Source organism: Haliotis asinina, chromosome 2 (assembly GCF_037392515.1).
Source record: "Haliotis asinina isolate JCU_RB_2024 chromosome 2, JCU_Hal_asi_v2, whole genome shotgun sequence".
Lineage (NCBI taxonomy): Eukaryota > Metazoa > Mollusca > Gastropoda > Lepetellida > Haliotidae > Haliotis > Haliotis asinina.
This window is the reverse complement of record NC_090281.1, coordinates 43,584,834-43,603,961: the sequence shown is the minus strand read 5'-3', so window position 1 is coordinate 43,603,961 and position 19,128 is coordinate 43,584,834. Positions and strand designations below refer to the sequence as shown.

General features: G+C 40.1%; 1 protein-coding gene across 1 annotated transcript; it reads left to right on the top strand.

The window, feature by feature from the left end:
* The first annotated feature begins 5,218 nt into the window (after positions 1 to 5,218).
* Positions 5,219 to 18,956, top strand: LOC137272545 (CD209 antigen-like). Its single transcript, XM_067804931.1, has 4 exons — positions 5,219 to 6,091; positions 7,666 to 7,750; positions 13,418 to 13,591; positions 17,712 to 18,956. The coding sequence occupies exons 1-4, from the start codon at positions 5,783 to 5,785 to the stop codon at positions 17,927 to 17,929; spliced, it is 786 nt and encodes a 261-aa protein (XP_067661032.1). The 5' UTR covers positions 5,219 to 5,782; the 3' UTR covers positions 17,930 to 18,956.
* The last annotated feature ends 172 nt before the right edge of the window (positions 18,957 to 19,128 follow it).

The following is a 19,128-nucleotide window of genomic DNA, read 5'->3' as shown; positions in this document are numbered from 1 at the left end:
GTAGGCGAATTTCGAGATGCTGACCCGTGAAGGTCTGGAACAGTATAGGCCTTCAGCAACCTACGGAAAACTCAACTCACTCACTCTCAGAGATGCTTCAATATTATGCCACCTATTTCTACATGTGATCAAAATTAACGAAATGTAAAATTCAGTTTTGAAGATAGATACTCATGAACCTTAAATGGAATCACAAAGTTGTTCTTGATGTGTTGATATGTGTTTTGTCACTTGTCAGTAGGACATGTTTTGTTGAGGACATGGAGATTCAACTTACTGACGCGCTACTTCAGCTTCCTTGCTCAGATTCGGCATCATGTATTCATGGTTATGTTCGCGGCTTTATACGAGGACAGCCAGATTTACTACCTGAATTTAAACCCAGTCTATCACAACATTGTGTGATACACGATTCTGGTTGGCTGCCAGCTCATCAAAACCGTACTGAAATGGCAGCTGAAAGACCGTTAATTATAGTGACTATTGGCCGCGTATGACAGTGAAGTAGTAGACACTTGTTTGTGAAAAATATGTCGAACACTGACGATTTGGCATTTAGATTGCATTTAGCAATCAATGATAAAGAACCGCAAAATTGAAAACAGAGTAGTTTTAACTTCAAAATAGATTACAAGCAATCATTTGTAACTCCAGATTTGATTTGATGCATAAATTTGATCAATTAGAAAAGGTCCACTTGATAGCCTGTAAAAGATTTTTAAATGTCACGCCACAAACCCCTACCGCTATTGTCTACGGTGAGTGTGGAAGGTACCCTTTCTTCATTAATGCCTTGTGTAAAACTTTGAAATGTTGGTTAAAAATCACACGTATGAAAAAAGAAAGAATTCCTTTAAAAGTCTACAAAATGCAGATGTACTATGATAACTGGGGATATACTATATATGCTTCATATACAAGAAATATTCTTTTTTCACATGGTTTTGGTTATGTCTGGATTTACAAGACGGTCGGTGATAAAGTTTCTTTCATAAATGAATTCAAATCAGTGGCAGTCAATATGTTTTTCCTGTCATGGACATGTATATTAGATAACACCTCACGATATTGTCTTTATAAAGAATTTAAAAGTCGTTTAGCACCCAAGAAATATTTATCATGTATTGTCGACAGAAAACTTCGTTAAATATTGATTGCTGAAATTAAAGTACAATGAAGGTAGATGGCAAAATATATCTGTAACGGAACGCAACTGTTCATTATGCAATCTAGGAGTGGAAGTTGAGTATCACTTTTATTTGTTTGTAATGTTTATGATGCTCTTAGAGCAAAAATCTACCGTCTGCATATTGTCAAAAAACCTGATTATCATAAATTAAAATCCCTAATAACGAAACACTTCTAAGAAAAGTATTTACATATTTATACCATGGATACCAACTGAGAGAATAAAAAATACGTGCCAATTCATCAAGATAATTTTTTGTTTGTATGATTCCTCCATATACTGTATCATTATAATTGTGTCATGTTAGCTCAGACCTCCTAATTGTATATAGGCGTAAATGTATGTCAATTTGTACATATGTTGTATACTTGCCTGTGGCCTACAGACAATACAATGACTTGACTTGACGTGATTTAGGCATTCGCAGATGTCACAGTGACCATATACATTTTAAACACACATAAATGTCTTGGCTTGTTGTAAATGACGACTAACGGGATCGGGTGGTCAGACTAGCTGACTTGGTTGACACATAGCGTCCTATCCCAATTGTGATGATCGATGCTCATGCTGTTTGATCACTGGATTCTCTTGTTCCTACTCGATGATTTACAGACGGCCGCCATATTGCTGGAATATTGCTGAGTGCGGCGTAAAACGTAACTCACTGACTCACCTATCAGGGTCGTCCGGCGTTTTGAATTTTGATGGGACCAGTAAGTTTATGTTCATTCATAGACACAGGTGTGATTTTCGTACTATAAGTGCTTGAAGAGGTTGTAAAATACGTTTTTGAAATATATCAGCAACGTGACAGAAACTGTGCCACTATTCAAACGCGAAAGGCACACATTCGTTCAGAAGAGATGTGAATTTCAAATGTTCCATTAAATCTACCGTGATGGAGTGAGTGAGTTTACTTTCACGCAGCATTCAGCAATTTTCCAGCTATATGGCGTTGGTCTATAAATAACCGAGTCTGGACCAGACAATCCAGTGACCAATCGCAAGAGCATCGATCTGTGCAATTGGGAATCGATGACCAAGTCAGCGAGCCTGACCACCCGATCCTGTTAGTCTCCTCTTACGACAAGCATACTCGCCTTTTATGGCAAGCATGGGTTGCTGAAGGCCTATTCTACCGCGGACCTTCACGGGTCAGCCGTGATGAAAGACGTATTTGGTAATGTATTTAATGAAAGTGAGACATGAGGGATCTCGATCACCAACAGGTCGTATAAAATACCATTGTAAAGGAACAAAATCTGTTGTGTATAAGAAGCAAGGCAGAGACTGAAGATCAAGACACACAAAAAAAAAGAACGAGACTCATTTATAAAACCATGTCAAGGTAAGCAAGCGATGGAGGAACACTTGAGATGAATGTACGATTCTGTCTCTGATTTTTTTCCCAAAACATTCTTTGAACGTCCAAAGTAGTGGTCACACATGATGATATTCCCACATGGCTAAAGTCTTAGGTTAAAACATCGTAACCGAAAGGTGGAAATGATTTAATATGCCGCCATCCTGTCGATCTTTGGGAGCGTGCGCTGTTCTCTCAAATTAGCAAAAATATTTACATATGTTGATCAAATATTTCATCACCTTGATTGACTATCAAGCTCAGAATACTTCAAAGCTTCCGTCTAGATTCCTCCTCTCTGAAATCTGCATCAGGGATGTCTCTTGCAAAGCTCTTCCATTAGATTTATAATTACATAGGCGGTAATGCTGAGGTGCTGTCGAAATAAGCGATGATTTCTATTTGTAGTGTCAATATTGATCATGGCAACAATCAATACAGCCATACTTTGTATTTAAAAAAAGCATGTCAAGTATGACACTTCGTTGAGAGGTATTGTAACAGGGTAAACCCAGTTAGTCGCTCATCGTCCGAGCATCATGTGCACCACGTATTAACAGCCATGGATCATCAGTATCAGCGCCATTTAATGATCAGGGCCTCGATTTTTGAAGCTCTCTTAGCGCTAAGATAGTCGTAAGTGCCATACATTATCATTAACCTACGACGATCTTAGCGCTTAGAGAGCTTCGAAAATCGAGGCCGTGGATGGGAAGCAAACACCCACACACTACTGCTGTAGCCTCCCAAGACTTAGACACCCATATGTTAGACACTTTAGACAGTTCTGTTTGACTGCATAATTAAACTTCGAGCCTATGCCCATTTCTTATAATGGACCAGTCCAGCAGAATTAACAGGAAATACTTTATATTGATTCATCAGATTCATGCAGTTCAACATGGGACAGGTAAACAATAAAGATACACTGGAAGCTGTACAAACCGGCACCTGTCTAATCTGGCAACATCAAAGTTGTCATCACCGGCATTAAATCTCAGTCCCATTTCATTATCCATGATACAATAAGTGCCTGATTGCATCAAGGAATCCATCCAAGTTGTTGGTTCTTGGGTCTCATGGGGGTCTACAGGGACAGGGAGTGTCGCGCACCATGGTCAATCCATTTGTCCACCACGTAGTTCTTGAAATCTTCTGTTCGCTAGGAGTCAGGGTTTTATTACCAAAGAAAGGACTCCGTGCAGTATCTGAGTTGACGGGATTAATAACAGTTAAATACCACGATACTTACTGCTGTAAGTTTATTTAAGTCATTTCAAAATTGACCCCTTTCAGCTTGCGAGGAGATTTACAGACGAAAACACATGAACCGTCAAACTTAATCCCCATTGATATCATTTGTTGACCAATACAAACCAGGTTTACTATGCAGGGAGCTCTAATTAAGACTGTACATTTCAGCCATGGGTGCTGTCTTAATTAATCTCCATCATTAGCGTCTAAGATATAGGTGTATTGGGAGATAACAGCTTCATGTGTGTGGGTTACCTTCCCAAATACCCGTAATGATCTGGTTTAGAGTTGGTCTTCAGCAACCCATGCTTATCCCCCCGTGAAGATTCGGTTTAGAACTGGTGTTCAGCTACTCACGCTTATCTCCCCTTGAAAATCCAGGTTAGCATTGGTCCTCATCAACCCATCCTTGTCGATAGAAGCGCCTAACGGGATCGGTTGATACATATCCTCTTATCGATGCCTTACTCGAAGCTAATGCGTTTAAAGGAGTCCGCGATACTGATGAAACGTTTTTAAAAGCTAGTTTTGTTTTAAATACAACGTATCAACGATATCACGGAGAGAATAAGGTACGTTTTTAAAGTGTAGATTCGAGGGTGCATGTCCTGAGAACTGGCGATTTTTTTCTTTTGGGGATAACACGATAGTATTTGTGGAAGAGCTCATGTTGAAGCACGCTTGCCTGTTGATGGACAATGATATTATCTCAGACAAATGTGAATCTTCCGCCTGAATATCAGGCATAGATGTAAGTTGTAGAGTATCACTAATGGTATTGAGTGAGTGAGAGAGTTGGGGTTTAAGCCGGGTTTAGCAATGTCCCATCCGTATCACGGGACGCCACGGTTTCACTCACTGACTTGGGAATCGAAACCGGACCTACTGCGTGACAGGGGACCTTTCTCCTGACATTCAGCTCTGCATTACACATTGTGCCTTATGATGTAGTCACAACAGACATAATGTATTTTTTATTTAATGTCCCAGAAGAGGTAAGATGGGACGTTTAACGTTGCCAATAGAATTATCACGTGAAGGTCACTTGAATATCACATTGTCACAATGCAATTCATTATCGTGAAGATCTTGGCTACAATTCTGAAGAAGGCTGGTTTTCATCAACCAAGTGGTAAGAAGCGACTGACGGGATCAAATGGTCAGGATCTCTGACTTGTTCGATACACGTCATTGAATCCCAGTTGCATAGATCGATGCTCATAGTGTGAACCACTGGATTTATATTGTTATTCGTACACTGCTGTCATGTATGAATATTGCCGAATGTTGCGTTAAACACCAACCGGAAGATGTTCTTCTTTTATTACTCTTCTTTTATGATTCCTCGAAAACAATCACAGAAATATAGAAAGTCTCATTTTAAATCCAGTGATTGAGTTTTGTTTTACACCGCTTCAGCAATATCACGACAGAAGACACAAGGAATGAGCTTCACTCATTATACCCATATGGGAAATCGAACCCGGGTCTTTGGGTTGACGAGCCGACTCTTTGTTCACTAGGATACCCCGCCCTCCTCAAATCCAGTGTGACAAGACACATCTACGTCACAGCTCAGTGCGCGAATGTATTGTCTCCCTGTAGAATGGACACATCGTCTTCAGCGTGCAGATTAATGTGATGAGGAGAGAAATCAATGGGACTGAAAGCGGTGTCACCTGCAGGGATATATCACCAGGGCAGTCTAACTAAACACGTGGACAGTGATGTCAGGAGAAGATACTGCATCGCAGGAAGACACCATGTCACGGGAAACTTGAGACACATCGTAGAAAAATTATGTCAGAAATCCACCCCAGAAAGAATCCAGTATTACAGGCGCTTAATAACAGGATATTGCCACGCGGGTGTGAAGTATACCAGATACACTTTACAAGCAGCAGGGGTGAAACACATCAGAGAAGCACGTCGGAGAAGCATATCAGAGAGGATCAGCAAGCCACCTTTCCAAAATGTTTTATCTGGCCATCTTTGCTCACCTGTCAACCGTATATGTTGTAATTTCCCGAACAATTGCGTTTTGTAACATCGATTCCTTTGTCGTCGATGGACAGACTTTGAGAAACTCTGCTTTTGCGTCTTTTCCCAAATCGGACATTTTCCGATGTGCTGGATTATGCGTGACACACAGTGTCTGTAAATCATTCAGTCTAAACACGAAGACAAGGACCTGTTACCTGAGTTTCAAAGATTCAACGGATACAGACAACGTGGAGTTAAATGCTGATTACATACAGAGTGACATCAACCGATGGCCTAAGGTATGTGCATATTACATCTAATCACACCATTAGGTTGTACAGTGTTGACCACATCATGTGCTAACTCTAGGATTACTCTTTCTAGGTACAGTATAAAGTCAAGTACTTTTTCCTTTGAGGCCTATCCGGGCTTCGAATGCATGTTTTCATTGTGAGGCACCGGGGTTATGCGGACAAGACTACTGGCTCTCAGACGTCTGTTTTGATGGACAGTTCGCTGACTTCATGGCGGTTTTCTCAATTTCTCTGAGTGTGTGTAGGGCGGTGGTGTAGCCAGGTGGTTAAAGCGTTCGCTAGTCACGCAGGAAATTCGGGTTCGATACCCCACATGAGTACAACGTGTGAAGCCTATTTCTGGTGTCCACCGCGGTGAAACTTGCTGGAACATTGCTAGAACAAGCGTTAAACTCACCCACTCACACTGTCTTGGTTTGAAACCGAAATGGAACTTAACCCCGAATGTTACTACAATTTTCACTTTACTAATATCATGCAATCTCAATGATAAAACGTAGACATTGTGCATTCCGGCCTCTTAAGATGCAACTATGTTTTACTTTGTAAAGGCCCTGTGCATTCGGAACTCTTAAGATGCAACTGTTTTACGTTTGTAAAGGCATTGTGCATTTGGAACTCTTACGATGCAACTATGTTTTACGTTTGTAAAGGCATTGCGCATTCAGGATTCTTACGATGCAACTATGTTTAGGTTTGTGTATTCGATGAGATGAGAATGGTAAGGTTATCAAACAGCGAATATTACTTTCTTAGTGCTGTCTTAGTTTCCTTCGTGATTTACGAATGGACATTAAGTGATACACTGAGTTATACGAACACAGTTGTATTTACATGAATAGATTTCTGGTAGTTCTGAATATTAGATGTCCTGAAAACCAATCTGGAACCCACCACGTGAGGTTGGAAATGTAAACACGTCTGATTGTTGATGGTTGTATTCTTATATTATTAGAAGCAGTATCCTAGGATTCCTTTGACATCATATGATGATTAATGTAAATTTAGTGCCTAAGTGATGTTCATTAACACTGTATGGCCAGTGACATGTGTTACCATGTGATCCCAAATGTGATATGGTCTCCAACATCTGCAAGTGTAATTATCAAGTGTCATCATCAAGTGTGAAGGGGAGAAAAATCAGTCAGATGTGCTGTTGTTTTGTTTTTTTTCAAAAGGAGTCATGAAAGGCCTGGTAATTGCATATATATATGTATGCAGTCATACGACAAAAGTCTGAAGATCATTGATACAGATATAATTTCTTCAAGTCTAACCGGTTTCACTCTATCAGTGTGATCATCACGAGAAATCTGAATGTTTTATGTTAAATTTATAAGTTATTGAACATTTTTACTGCATCATTTCTCACACAGATTTGAAGAAATTACAGCTGTACAAAGGATCCATTTTGTGTGTTTAACACTTGGAACATGAACTCAAATTCATTGCAAATATATATATTGTGAGTAAGAGGGGAATAGCAACTCTCATTCAGGTGTCTCGAAACGCCTCTGGTACATTAAGAAGACATACGTATTGTTTCTTTCATATTTCAGAGTATAGGAGGACCATGTTCTGTCCATACCTGTCACCCTACCACTTTCTGTGCTGTGGGTCGTTCAGCAACAGGCACGGTTTGCAGTAAGTTCAAACGGTCGATAATATACTACTCAAACGACGTTTAGACTGCCTAATCTTATTCATGGCAAACTGATTTATAGTCGTACAAAATCGTGTGTCATACTTTCACTAGCATAGATCACAGCAGATTAACTTTAGCGGTAAAACTAGGGTGTTCTGTACCTTCGTTTGATAATTATGCATGAAAACATATTAAAGTCGTATTGAACATAAAATAGTGTCGATTTTATGAAAACGATAATGAATTCTGTACATGAGAAAGAAGAACGGTCAACCGTAGGTAGCTGTCGCTGAGGTTCTCCATCGCGTGTCAAAAGTGACACTTTACAGTAGTATTTGAAATAACAGATTTACAGAATTTGACAGATAGTCGGATATAATACTAGGTACCAGAAATGGTTTCAGGCAAAATAATTTACATGCTTTGTATTCACTCTCTTGGAAATACAGACCATTTTAATAAAACAAAAATGTACAGGTGAATTTAAAAAAAACATCATTCATACGGGAAATTGCGCCAATGTTGTGTGTGTGCGCACGTGTGTTAGTTAGTGTTAGTGTGTGTGTTAGTGTCTTAGTGTGTGGTGCATGTGTGTTAGTGTTTGTGCGTGTATGTTAGTGAGTTAGTGTGTGTGCTTGTGCGTGTTAGTGTTTGTGTGTGTGTGTGTGTGTGATAGTGTGTTAGTGTGTGTATGCTAGTGTGTTAGTGTGTGTGTATTTGTGTGTTGTCCTCTGGATTTAGTGGGACACAGTGACAGTCTTGAGAGATGTAGTGATGTTGTCATGCCTACCAGGAATAGTTCCTGCTGGTTTAAGGCAAGGTTGTACTTCCTCCACTGTTCTTGTCACACTTTAGTGAGCTTGAATGAGCTTCATACGACCTCGTCATATTGCTGTCACAAGGTATCAATTAAAAATAGCTGTCTACCAAGGACATGATTATATTCACGGTTTAGAATAAACAAACACAACGCCCCTATCGGAAGCAATGTCGGTAATACTTGAAACACGCTCGGCCATCTTCGGAGATTTCTCGGCTCCGTTCCGTGATTTGTCGGTCGTGTCCTGAAACTCATTCGTAACTACTCGAGTCTTTCCGGCTAGTCGGATGGCGTCTCGTACCCCTCTCGTGGCCATGTTCATGACTGGGTCCTGTCTAAGCGTAAACGGGCATGGAGATAAAAATTGTCTGTTACTATTATCAAAGAAAGATAACTCTGAATTTCCAAACATGACTCATATCCAACATCCCGTGCACAAAACAGCAGTACGATCACTACTTTTGTATATATGTTTTAGTGTTGAAAGTTGTTCATCCTTAAGCTCAAAGTTTATGTTTAAACTGTGCTTGGTATAGTTTATCGAAGTTTCAAAGTGCAACGATCCCGCCATTTTCATGCTTTGAAATACGTTTTACTACGCGCGATTTGATTGGTTTGCCACGATTCTTGGCAATGATGGCGTACGAGAGGGGTACGAGTCTTCTTGTAGGTCACGGAAAGAGGCGAGTAGCTACGAATGCCTGAAACTCACACATCAAAACATGGCGTCACTAGGAAGAGCATCCGTCTTGGAGTTTTGTTTTTAGTTTCTACTGTTTTCATTTTTATAATCATCCATCTTTGACCACCCATGTTGAATGCGTCTAGGTATGAGGCGTTGTTAGTGCTCTGCCTAGTGAAGCCATGTTTTGATGTGTGAGTTTCAGGACGCGACCGACAAATCACGGAACGGAGCCGAGAAATCCCCGAAGATGGACGATCTTGTTTCAAGTATTACCGACACTGCTTCCGATAGGGGCGTTGTGTTTATGTTATTACCGCTAAGCTACCAATATCGCAGCAACTGTTTCGCGAGTGGGCTGCGTCTGTTTACGTTTGAGATGCAATTCCTTCAAATTTGCCGTAATTCCTTCTACTACCAAGGGGGGCCTGGAACACGTCAACATGGATAAAACCTCTAACCAATCGAAAGTCAAACCTTCAATTATTAACAGTTAATGATCCCTTTATACTAATTTAAAACACAATTCAAGTATTCCAAATCTATCGCGAAAAGTACGCTTTCTGAACTCCCAGTCATGCTTGTGTTGTCTTTGGCACACAATCTATCCTGTCTTATCAGTGCTGGCAGAACGATTGGTCCCTATGGTCCATAGTATTGTGGTTTAACTTTGGTTGCTGGCGATCTATAACTTGTTGTGTATTACTGTTTACAATGACATTTTATTCTTATATATGTCATAAAGCTACTTTTGTGATAGTGTAGTTAGTGAACCTTCGGGTACCGGAGTTCGTATGTCCACATATTTTTGTTTCAATGTTTGACTTTATCTCGTCAAGATATGGCTTTGGCGTAAAATTTCAACTCACTCTTTCACCCAAACCAACATGGTTGGGTAACCAGTAGCAAGCACACTAATTTATTATAAAGTGTCAGGAATCAGTGGATGATTTGGTGAACAGCTGAGCTGTCCATTAGTTGACTCATGCCGAACGTGGAAAGCCCATACCTTGATGAAATATTGATACATCTTATATGATGTAAACAGGTATACGATTGTAACAAAATACTCCCTAAACTTGACTTCCTTTACAACTTTGATCGCAAGGCCAGTAAAAAATGGTTGAGAGTCCTTATGCAACTTACATTTGGACAGACTGTTCCACTGATTGAATAATAAGACAGACAGAAAGCAACCTTGTGAGATGCCCTGGTTCTGAAGGCTGGAATCAGACAGAAAAAAATGCGGATTGGAGATCTTTTGAAAAAAAAAAAGAACAAAACATGTAAGCGTCGTATTATTTTCTTAATCGAAAATCGGTATATGGCTGAAAAACTGCCGATGCAAAGTTTAACTTTCTTTCACTTAATCGAAAAGATCCATACAGCATATTGTTTATTCTCGAAGAACGATTGTGGAAGCATTATGAAGTCGATAGTACTGTTTTACGGAAACCGCAATGGGTATTGGCATTGAGATCATTAGTTTCCAAGTTTCACTCTAACTGATCTATTCTTGAGAATTCCCGGAGCGATAAAAGAAAATTAATATAAATTCGATAATTTGATACATAAGAGTGATCACGTCCAGATTGTCTCGTGGCTATTTGCATCGATATTCAAGTTTAATTTGCCAGGAAATTTCTGACAAAAAATAACGGTCGCCTAGATTAAAGTGGTTTGCACGTTTATACAATTAATATTACGGCGTGCATTGTACAGTTAATTTCATACATTGTTGATGAGATATGCCTATTCAGTAGGTGTACAGTTAAATATGTACATTTTGCCCAACAAAGGAAACCGATCAGCTTTTATGAACTGGTGGAAGTGTTGCTATTTTTCAGTAGGGAAGTTTGATAATAGACTGGTTTATCTCGACATATTGTCTGAGCCACATAAGTGTTCATGGTTATGGTACTGTTTATTCAAGTGTTTCGTGAAATGAAGGCAATCAGGGATAGATCAACACAAACAACAAAACAGGACGCCTCCGCTTAATGACCACAGGTGAGTTGGGTAGACTGGCAGTTGAAGCGATCGCATTTCTCGGTGAAGAACCGGCTTCCGGAACCGAATCCCCATTCAGTCACATTTTCTCAAACACATACCTGATGTCCCCACCTCACTGACACACACGCACGCGCACACCACACGAACACGCTCACGCACACGCACACGCACACGCACACACACACGCACACGCACACGCACACGCACATGCATGCACGCACATACCCAGCTAGGTGTTACTAGAATATTGCTAAATGTAGCGTAAAACCACATTCAGTCACTGGTGTAAATTGAGTACTCTCTGAACTACAGACAGGGTTTGAATGCCTAAGGCTTTTTTACTTCCTCCATATATTTTTGGTTGTTCACTGTGAATACTGAATGTATTGAAAATGTCTTCAGGTCCCTGACAGTTGTTTTATCATACTGTGGGATTGTGGGTAGTTTTCTCATCAGGATGATACCAAGGGATAAAGTAGGTCTCCCTTCTGATCATGCACGCTTAAAGATGTAAATATGAAATGTCCGGTAGGTGCTCCTTTCAATAATCAGAAACAAACATGGCGCCTCCCTGTCTATCTGTAGGACGGAAGTTGACGTTAATCAATAAGAATCAAGCTGGTGTTAGCATTTGCCGGGGACCATTGTGATGGTGGTGGTGGTGGTGGTGTGTGTGTGTGTGTGTGTGTGTGTGTGTGTGTGTGTGTGTGTGTGTGTGTGTGTGTGTGTGTGTGTGTGTGTGTGTGTGTGTGTGTGTGTGTGTGTGTGTGTGTGTTTGTGTGTATGTGTGTGTTTGTGTATGTGTGTGTGTCAGCATCAAATCTACAGTGGTGTCATCGGTGACACTGACGCAAGCCACTCCCTATGTCGCTTAGAATGTATGAATGAATGATTAGTATTTTCGCCCAGTGTTAATTAATAAACGTATTAATATAGGAATATGAACCAGAAGACGTATCTTAACCAATAACCATTCATTCTCTCCACCAGAGGATAATCTACTGCTGGGTCTTCTGTAATTCACAGTCCTGTTTTAATTCATACCTATCTTCGTTCTGTTGTAGTTACGATAACTATGTACATTATTTTCTTTTGTGTATATATGCATCACCCAACGCAGACGATAATCAAGCCCTTTACGACCAGACTTCAAAGCCCTGCATCATCAAGGGCGAATTAAATGGCCACATTGGAGCAGTTTGGATAAAAATAATAAAGGAAAGTCCCTTTTCAAATTTCATTTTAAATAATGACGATGCATTTATAACAAGGGTTCATACGTCCTTCCATCATGACACTGGTACTTACTCTACTGATGATTTGTCCAGGACTGATTTAAACCTGAATTAATTTGAAAGATCAGTTTGCGATACTTCTGTGAAAGTGATCACTGTCCCACGATCCTAACACCTGATCCCTTCTGATCTTCCTCCACCAGTAGCATTAAACACGCTGATTGGACTTCATGTGAAACCATATGCATTGACAAACTGAAACCTGAATTTTTTTATTGATGTTCCTGATGCTGTTAAACATTTTGTTCTTTTCTGTTGAACAAAATAACATAGCCTGTGAGTGTATCGCTCAGTCCTCTTTGATTCCACACATTCAAAACCTATGGTTTAAAGACAACTACAAATAAGCAAGGAAGGCGGCGAAATGGCTGGAAATCATTTGCTATTTCGTTGCTATCCTGTGGTTCACAGCCTTCACAAATTCAACATTGTAAATGCTATAGCGCCTCGTGCATTCAAACAAAGGAAACGCCGGTGATGGACAAAGTATGCATCCAAAATATATGTGCGTCCGCTGATATCTATGGTGTCTATGCCGGGAAGTCGAACATTCTCTTGAGAGTATATTCATTTTTTGGACTTCGTCCCATTGCGTAGCCTTGCCTAAAACCTGCCTGGCATTTAGTTAACTTAATCACAGTCTCCCAATCAAATGTGCACGCTGCCTTCTGACGTTTCGAGCGTGTAGTTTATTTAATTTGTTTTATGAGTTTCTAGCGTGTTGCCTTACCAAGCATAGGACATTCTAAAATACATTCAGCGTTTCAGCGTGATATTGAAGACTGGTGACGCGACGGCACGATAGAAACGTAAGTATAGAAACCACATAATTGTTATCTTTACGGTATGTTGTCAGAGCCGGTGCAGTTCATGAACCCAGAGGAAGATACAGACACATATTACGAACTCGTCGACGCAGGCAAGTCTTGGGATCTTGCAAAGACAGACTGTGAGGACCGAAGTGGCCATCTAGCCATAGTGGAAGGCACCGCAGAGAACGAATTTCTCCAGAACACTGCGATAGCGTGCGGTAAGGTGGTATAAAGTGTAAATTTCAAGGTTAATTTAGGAGATAATCCAAGTGTGAAAATCAGAGACATGCTGTTCTGAATTGACGGGGACTAAATTTCAGTTGGAACCGAACGGTGTTGTTGTTGTGATCGCCATCATTGTGGTCAGATGGAAGTAGTTCTCACAATAAGAGTTGTTAATGGTCGGTGAAACGGTCTAAAGATCAGATGAGCGCCAATCCAGAATTAATGCCTTCTGATTTTTCTGAACAACCCATCAGAATCCAGTATGTTCTTGAGTCATGGTAGAATCATTTACATACACATCTTCTTCATCTGTTATTAAGAAAGTGTAATTCGAAACATATCATATGTTACATTTGACCACTTTCATTATGTATTCATAGCTTTCGGCCGTGGCAGTCGCTCCAGTTTACATTTATTAGGAGTACACAAAGTCCGACTTCTATTATTGTGGAAATCCCGGTGGCTGAGCGGGTTAGGCGACTGATTTTGTGTGCTGGCGATTAGGTGTCTGACTCTGAGGGTGCGGGTTCGAATCCAGGATGGTACTCAACCCCCAAAGTACTACAATCTGACCACTTTATAAATGGCATCGTGTAATGATTGACAGATAGAGTGAAATATTGTACTTTGCCTGTCACAGACAGATGATATGTTCCATTTATAGAGAGATAGCGTAATGTGTCTCAGATAAAATGAGTTTAGGTTTACGCCGCACTCAGCAGACTGCGGTCTGTAAATAATCAAGCCTGGAACACGCTGTTGGAAACCGATGACGTGTAAACCAAGTCAGCGAGGCTGACCACCCGATCCCGTTAGTCGCCTTTTACGACAAGCATGAGTAACTGTAGGCCAATTCCAAGGCGGATCTTCTTGGGTATCTGATGGATAAATGTCGTAATGTGCCTTTCATGGACTAGAATCGTTCGTCATAGATAGATGCCGTAAATTGTCTCTCATAGATAGACGTCGTAATGTGCCTTTCATGGGTGGTTGCACTACACCTCTCCTCATGGACAGATGTCGTAAATTGCCACTCATTGATAGTTGTCCTAACATACGTTTTATGGACGGGTGCTGTAAATCGCCCCTTGTGGGCAGATGCCATAAAGTGCCTTTTGTAGATAGATGTCGTAATGTGGCTCCTATGTATAGACAGTTCCGATACCTCTGCACAACGGCCTGGTGGTAGATTCGGCTGTCACAAATCTGTAACATTGGTTTGTGCATTAAACGGCCCTCTTGTCTTCCAGCGATCTGCAACGTTAGCCACCAGTAGTACACATTTTCTGAGACCGTGTGTTGTGTGCCAACTACAGAACAGAACTGGTCCAAACACTGCTGCGGATTGCTGGCCATAGTGCCTACCCATTGCATGTTCACGTTGCTGATTTGTGACTCATGGCATATTCTCTGTTTTATTCAACTTGCAGTTTTTACGTCAGCTGTCTTCAGCAAAGTCTTTTCACTGATCACTCATCATTACAATATTTTCGACTTGATACCTCAAGATATGGAAATATCCGAACAAGTGCATAACTTTTTTAAACAACACAAAATTAATGTGTTCTGTGCATGGTATCTGTACGGAAAAAATGAGGTGTCCTGTATAGTATTCAAAATAGAAAAAAATATATGCAAGACGTAACTTTTTAAAGCATTTTTAGGAATGTTTCCATCAGAATATTAGTGAAAATGAATACATAAAAAGATGCGTGCAACCCAGTTTTTAAACTTTGACACCGTGTTACAGTATTTTCCCAAGTAACCCAACATTGGAGAACTAGTGGGAAACTCAACAGTTAACTTTAAAAGACATGTAGCGCAGCGGTTAAGGCGGCCTTGAACCATACTCACTCACTCACTCACTCTTACAGTTGGAGTGAGTGAGTGATTTGATATTTATCGTCACATCGGCAACATCTCAGCCATATCGTGACGAAAACAATTGATCATCAGTAAAGTTCAATACCATAAAACATGAAACTGTTTACGAAGAACAGTAAAAGCTACAAGTGTAGAAATATAAAACTAGTATCTGACTAAAGACTTATACTACAGTGAAAAACAATACAATAAAATACGGGCTATTAAACAGTAGCGACTAAAGATAGCACACCATATCTAAGGGCGGTTAGATCTTGAATTATAGTCAGTATATTTATCAATTGACAGGGTTGTTTGCTAAATAAGGAGTCCGTCCAATACATGTTGCTTATTTAACACACATTTTGAGATTTCTAAAACACAATACTAAGATACAATGTGTGTGTTCCTGGTTAGATCTGAGAGACGGAAAAACAGTTTCTCACACTGTCAACAAACACTCATTTATTGTTAACATACGTATATCTGCGTGTATTCATAAGATTAATTTTGAAAGATTAAAACAAAATCTTCGAGGACACTTTCACAAGACTCAGCAACAAATATCTGGGATAGACGGTGAAGTGTTTGATGTGCATAGACCCATTAAGGACCTAGAAATCATTGTCAACCTTCACAAATTTAGAAATAGTGGGTTGAAAGTCTTCAAAGTACTCTTTCGGCGTTTCATTGTGTTTCAACAGGTCATGAAGGCTCGCTCTACCATCTTACACTCATGTGTTCGATATTCCATTTGGTTATCGACCTTAACACACTGGAACCGGAATTTCCTGCCTTTGGGTAAATATCTCGGTTCTAAGCACACGTTCGTTAAAATCTGAAACCTCCGTGGCAACAAGCCCTGATAAACAATTGTACAAATTCGGTTTGTTCACGACAAGATAACCAGATTGCTATAAATAAGGCTGGTCATTCTTTACGGCATTTAGTATGGCACTTGAATTGAAACAAAATGTTTTTAAGAATTAAATGCAATGAAGAAAGCAGAGAACAAATCTTTCTTGGAAGGAACTGCGTATACGTTTAAATGAGGCGTGTACTGTTTGATTCTTGCTGTAGTCTTCATGCGTTGTGAAGGCATTGTATACGCACGAGCTAAAGAAACTACACCGAGTTACATTTATTATTTGTCGTGATAAAAATGGAAACGCTGTTTAAAAATGCTAAATACCTAAACGAACCAACAGGTGTGTTTCGGAAAGCCCAAATTATAGTAACGGGTTCTGATGCAAACTGACAGTTAGACAGCTTCGGCTGTTTGGATAGCTAGGTGCAGTCATCTGTCTGCGGACAAATACAGTATAGAAGCGGGTAATGTGTACTCTTTTCTCACGGAGGTCCACGTCATCCGTTCAATCATGGTGTTACGTCTTGTATATCCGTCGACAAACACAACGAAATGTATTTTGTTGTCTTCATGAGTTTTTGCGTCTCGGTGGTTGTAGCGTTATTGTTTAGGGCTGTGTGGTCGGAAATTGGCGGATCTTGTAGTTTCTAACGCCCGTGTCGCGACTTATTGTTATAGGGATCGGAAACTTATTAACTTTTTCGATGCCATTGTGACCATTGTGCCATAGCGATCCTGACACCCAGTTTCTCCTATACATGTGGGTTTATTGGTGTCGTAGAGTAAGACAAAAGACTTACTAAAGAGTTACTAAATTGTTTCCTTTCACATTCGATCGACAATTCTCTCATGAATGCAACAAATGTAAAGCTTGCCCTTAACGATATAAGAGTTTGATCCCGACAAAATATTATAAAATATTTCTCAGTTGTATACTAATATATAAAGACCTAATTATGCTATGAAACTGTCCTTGTTAGAACTAAACCATCTTCACTTGCGTCTACTCGACATATACCTGTTTTCAAAGCATACACACATATGTGCCAAGTGCACGGAAACTCATGCAACAGAGAAATTTCTTGACCCCGACATATGGAGAAAACATGCCCCAAAACGAGAGACTGTTGCGCACGTGTACAGTAGTACATATATAACAAGACCTCTCTGGAGATAAAAGTGAAAGATGTTGGAGAAGATCCGTGTCGTGTAATTATTTCAGAATTATTGTCGTAATTATTTCAGATCATTGTCGTGTAGTTATGTCAGAATTCTTTGGCATTACCAGTTACATATATGTATATGCATATATTTTCTAACTGGTTTCATACTATCAATGTGATCATCATAGGAATGGCGATGCTGTTGTGTATATCCTCCAGGTTACTCATCCAGGCTTCTATGGTTCGGGGCAACTGATGCAGCTGTGGAGGGCACTTGGAGATGGATAGATGGAAATCTGATCCAGTTTACATCATGGCAGACGGGACAGCCAAACAACCCAGGAGAACAAGACTGCGCTGGAATCGTTATCGGTGTCGGATGGAAGAGCAACCCATGTAGCTATTCCTATAAATACATCTGTGAAATTAAACTTTAACATGTATGGCTCCTTGTAACAATGTACGTTCATGGCATTCAATTGCTTGAACCATTAATGCTGGCTTAAGCAATATGTGTTTCAGGGGTTTTAGTGACGATAAAATGGTCGGTCCCCAAATGAATCAAATTTGGTTTTGCTCTATCTTTAAGAGTTTGCAGATGCTGACAAACGGCTCTTTGATGTTTATATTGATTGTCTTTCCTGGTGGTACAAGTATACCACGTGTTCGAGGGTTTCATCTGTAAACCTACATTCCTTTCTTCTTTCAAAGCACATCAGTCGGCACACAGTGATGTAACGGAAATAGGTTCAAAGGGGCGCTCAGTCAAACGCTACCATTCTCAGATAATATTCTGTAAACATGTAAAATTGCAATATTATGTTGCAGAAGAATGTGTAAATGATTAGGACTCACCTGAACTGCCGGAGAGGTATTCTAGAAGTATTAGGAATGACACGTCTTTATGGATAATCAGGTCCTTTTGTACCATTGCAACGTTTCGGTAAACATACTTATCCATCCGCAAAAAATTGTTATTCCTTGGAATGCTTGAAAATGGTATACATGTGGGTGTCTATACCGAAACGTCACCATTGTACAATAAAGAAATTGGTCATCCATAAAGACTTGTCAGTCCAAGGACTTGCTTATCCTTTAGATTATAGAAATGAGGAGCATTCGTATGGGTTTATTGACGCCATGCAGCGGTGTCTCAACGATGAGAGGCGGTGCGGTAGTCTTGTAAGTAAAACGTTCGCTCATCTCAACAAAGGCCTGGGTTGAATCCACCCATGGGTTCAATGTGTGAAGACTATTTCTGGGGCCACGATACTGCTGAAGTATTTCCAAAAGCGACTGGAAGCCCGAATCACTAACTCGTGTTCCGATCGAGTAAAACAAAGAATTTGATTATAGTATGCAAGACAACATTTGTTTGATTTCGTCCAAATGAAAGAGATGGAGATAATTTCACTTCAGATCAACTGTTTTATTTGTGTATTTGAAAATAAAGTCTTGTGTTGTGTTGAGGTCGTTATTTGTTTACTTTGTGTTTCTTATAACTGAGTAGAGACGGCTGCAAGATCGTTTCTCTACCTTGGTTAAAGGCACAAGATCTCAGAATTTGTTCACGTAACTGCAGAGTGATCTCATATAGCCTCAAGGCACTATAGAGTGATCTCAGTCTTGTCTCAAG

Bases quoted from the DNA above. Each gene is read 5' to 3' on its own strand.
- LOC137272545 (XM_067804931.1), top strand. From the start codon at position 5,783: ATGTTTTATCTGGCCATCTTTGCTCACCTGTCAACCGTATATGTTGTA. The intron at 6,092-7,665 runs GTATGTGCATAT...TTCATATTTCAG, and splicing joins ACATCAACCGATGGCCTAAG to AGTATAGGAGGACCATGTTC. The intron at 13,592-17,711 runs GTAAGGTGGTAT...TATATCCTCCAG, and splicing joins GAACACTGCGATAGCGTGCG to GTTACTCATCCAGGCTTCTA.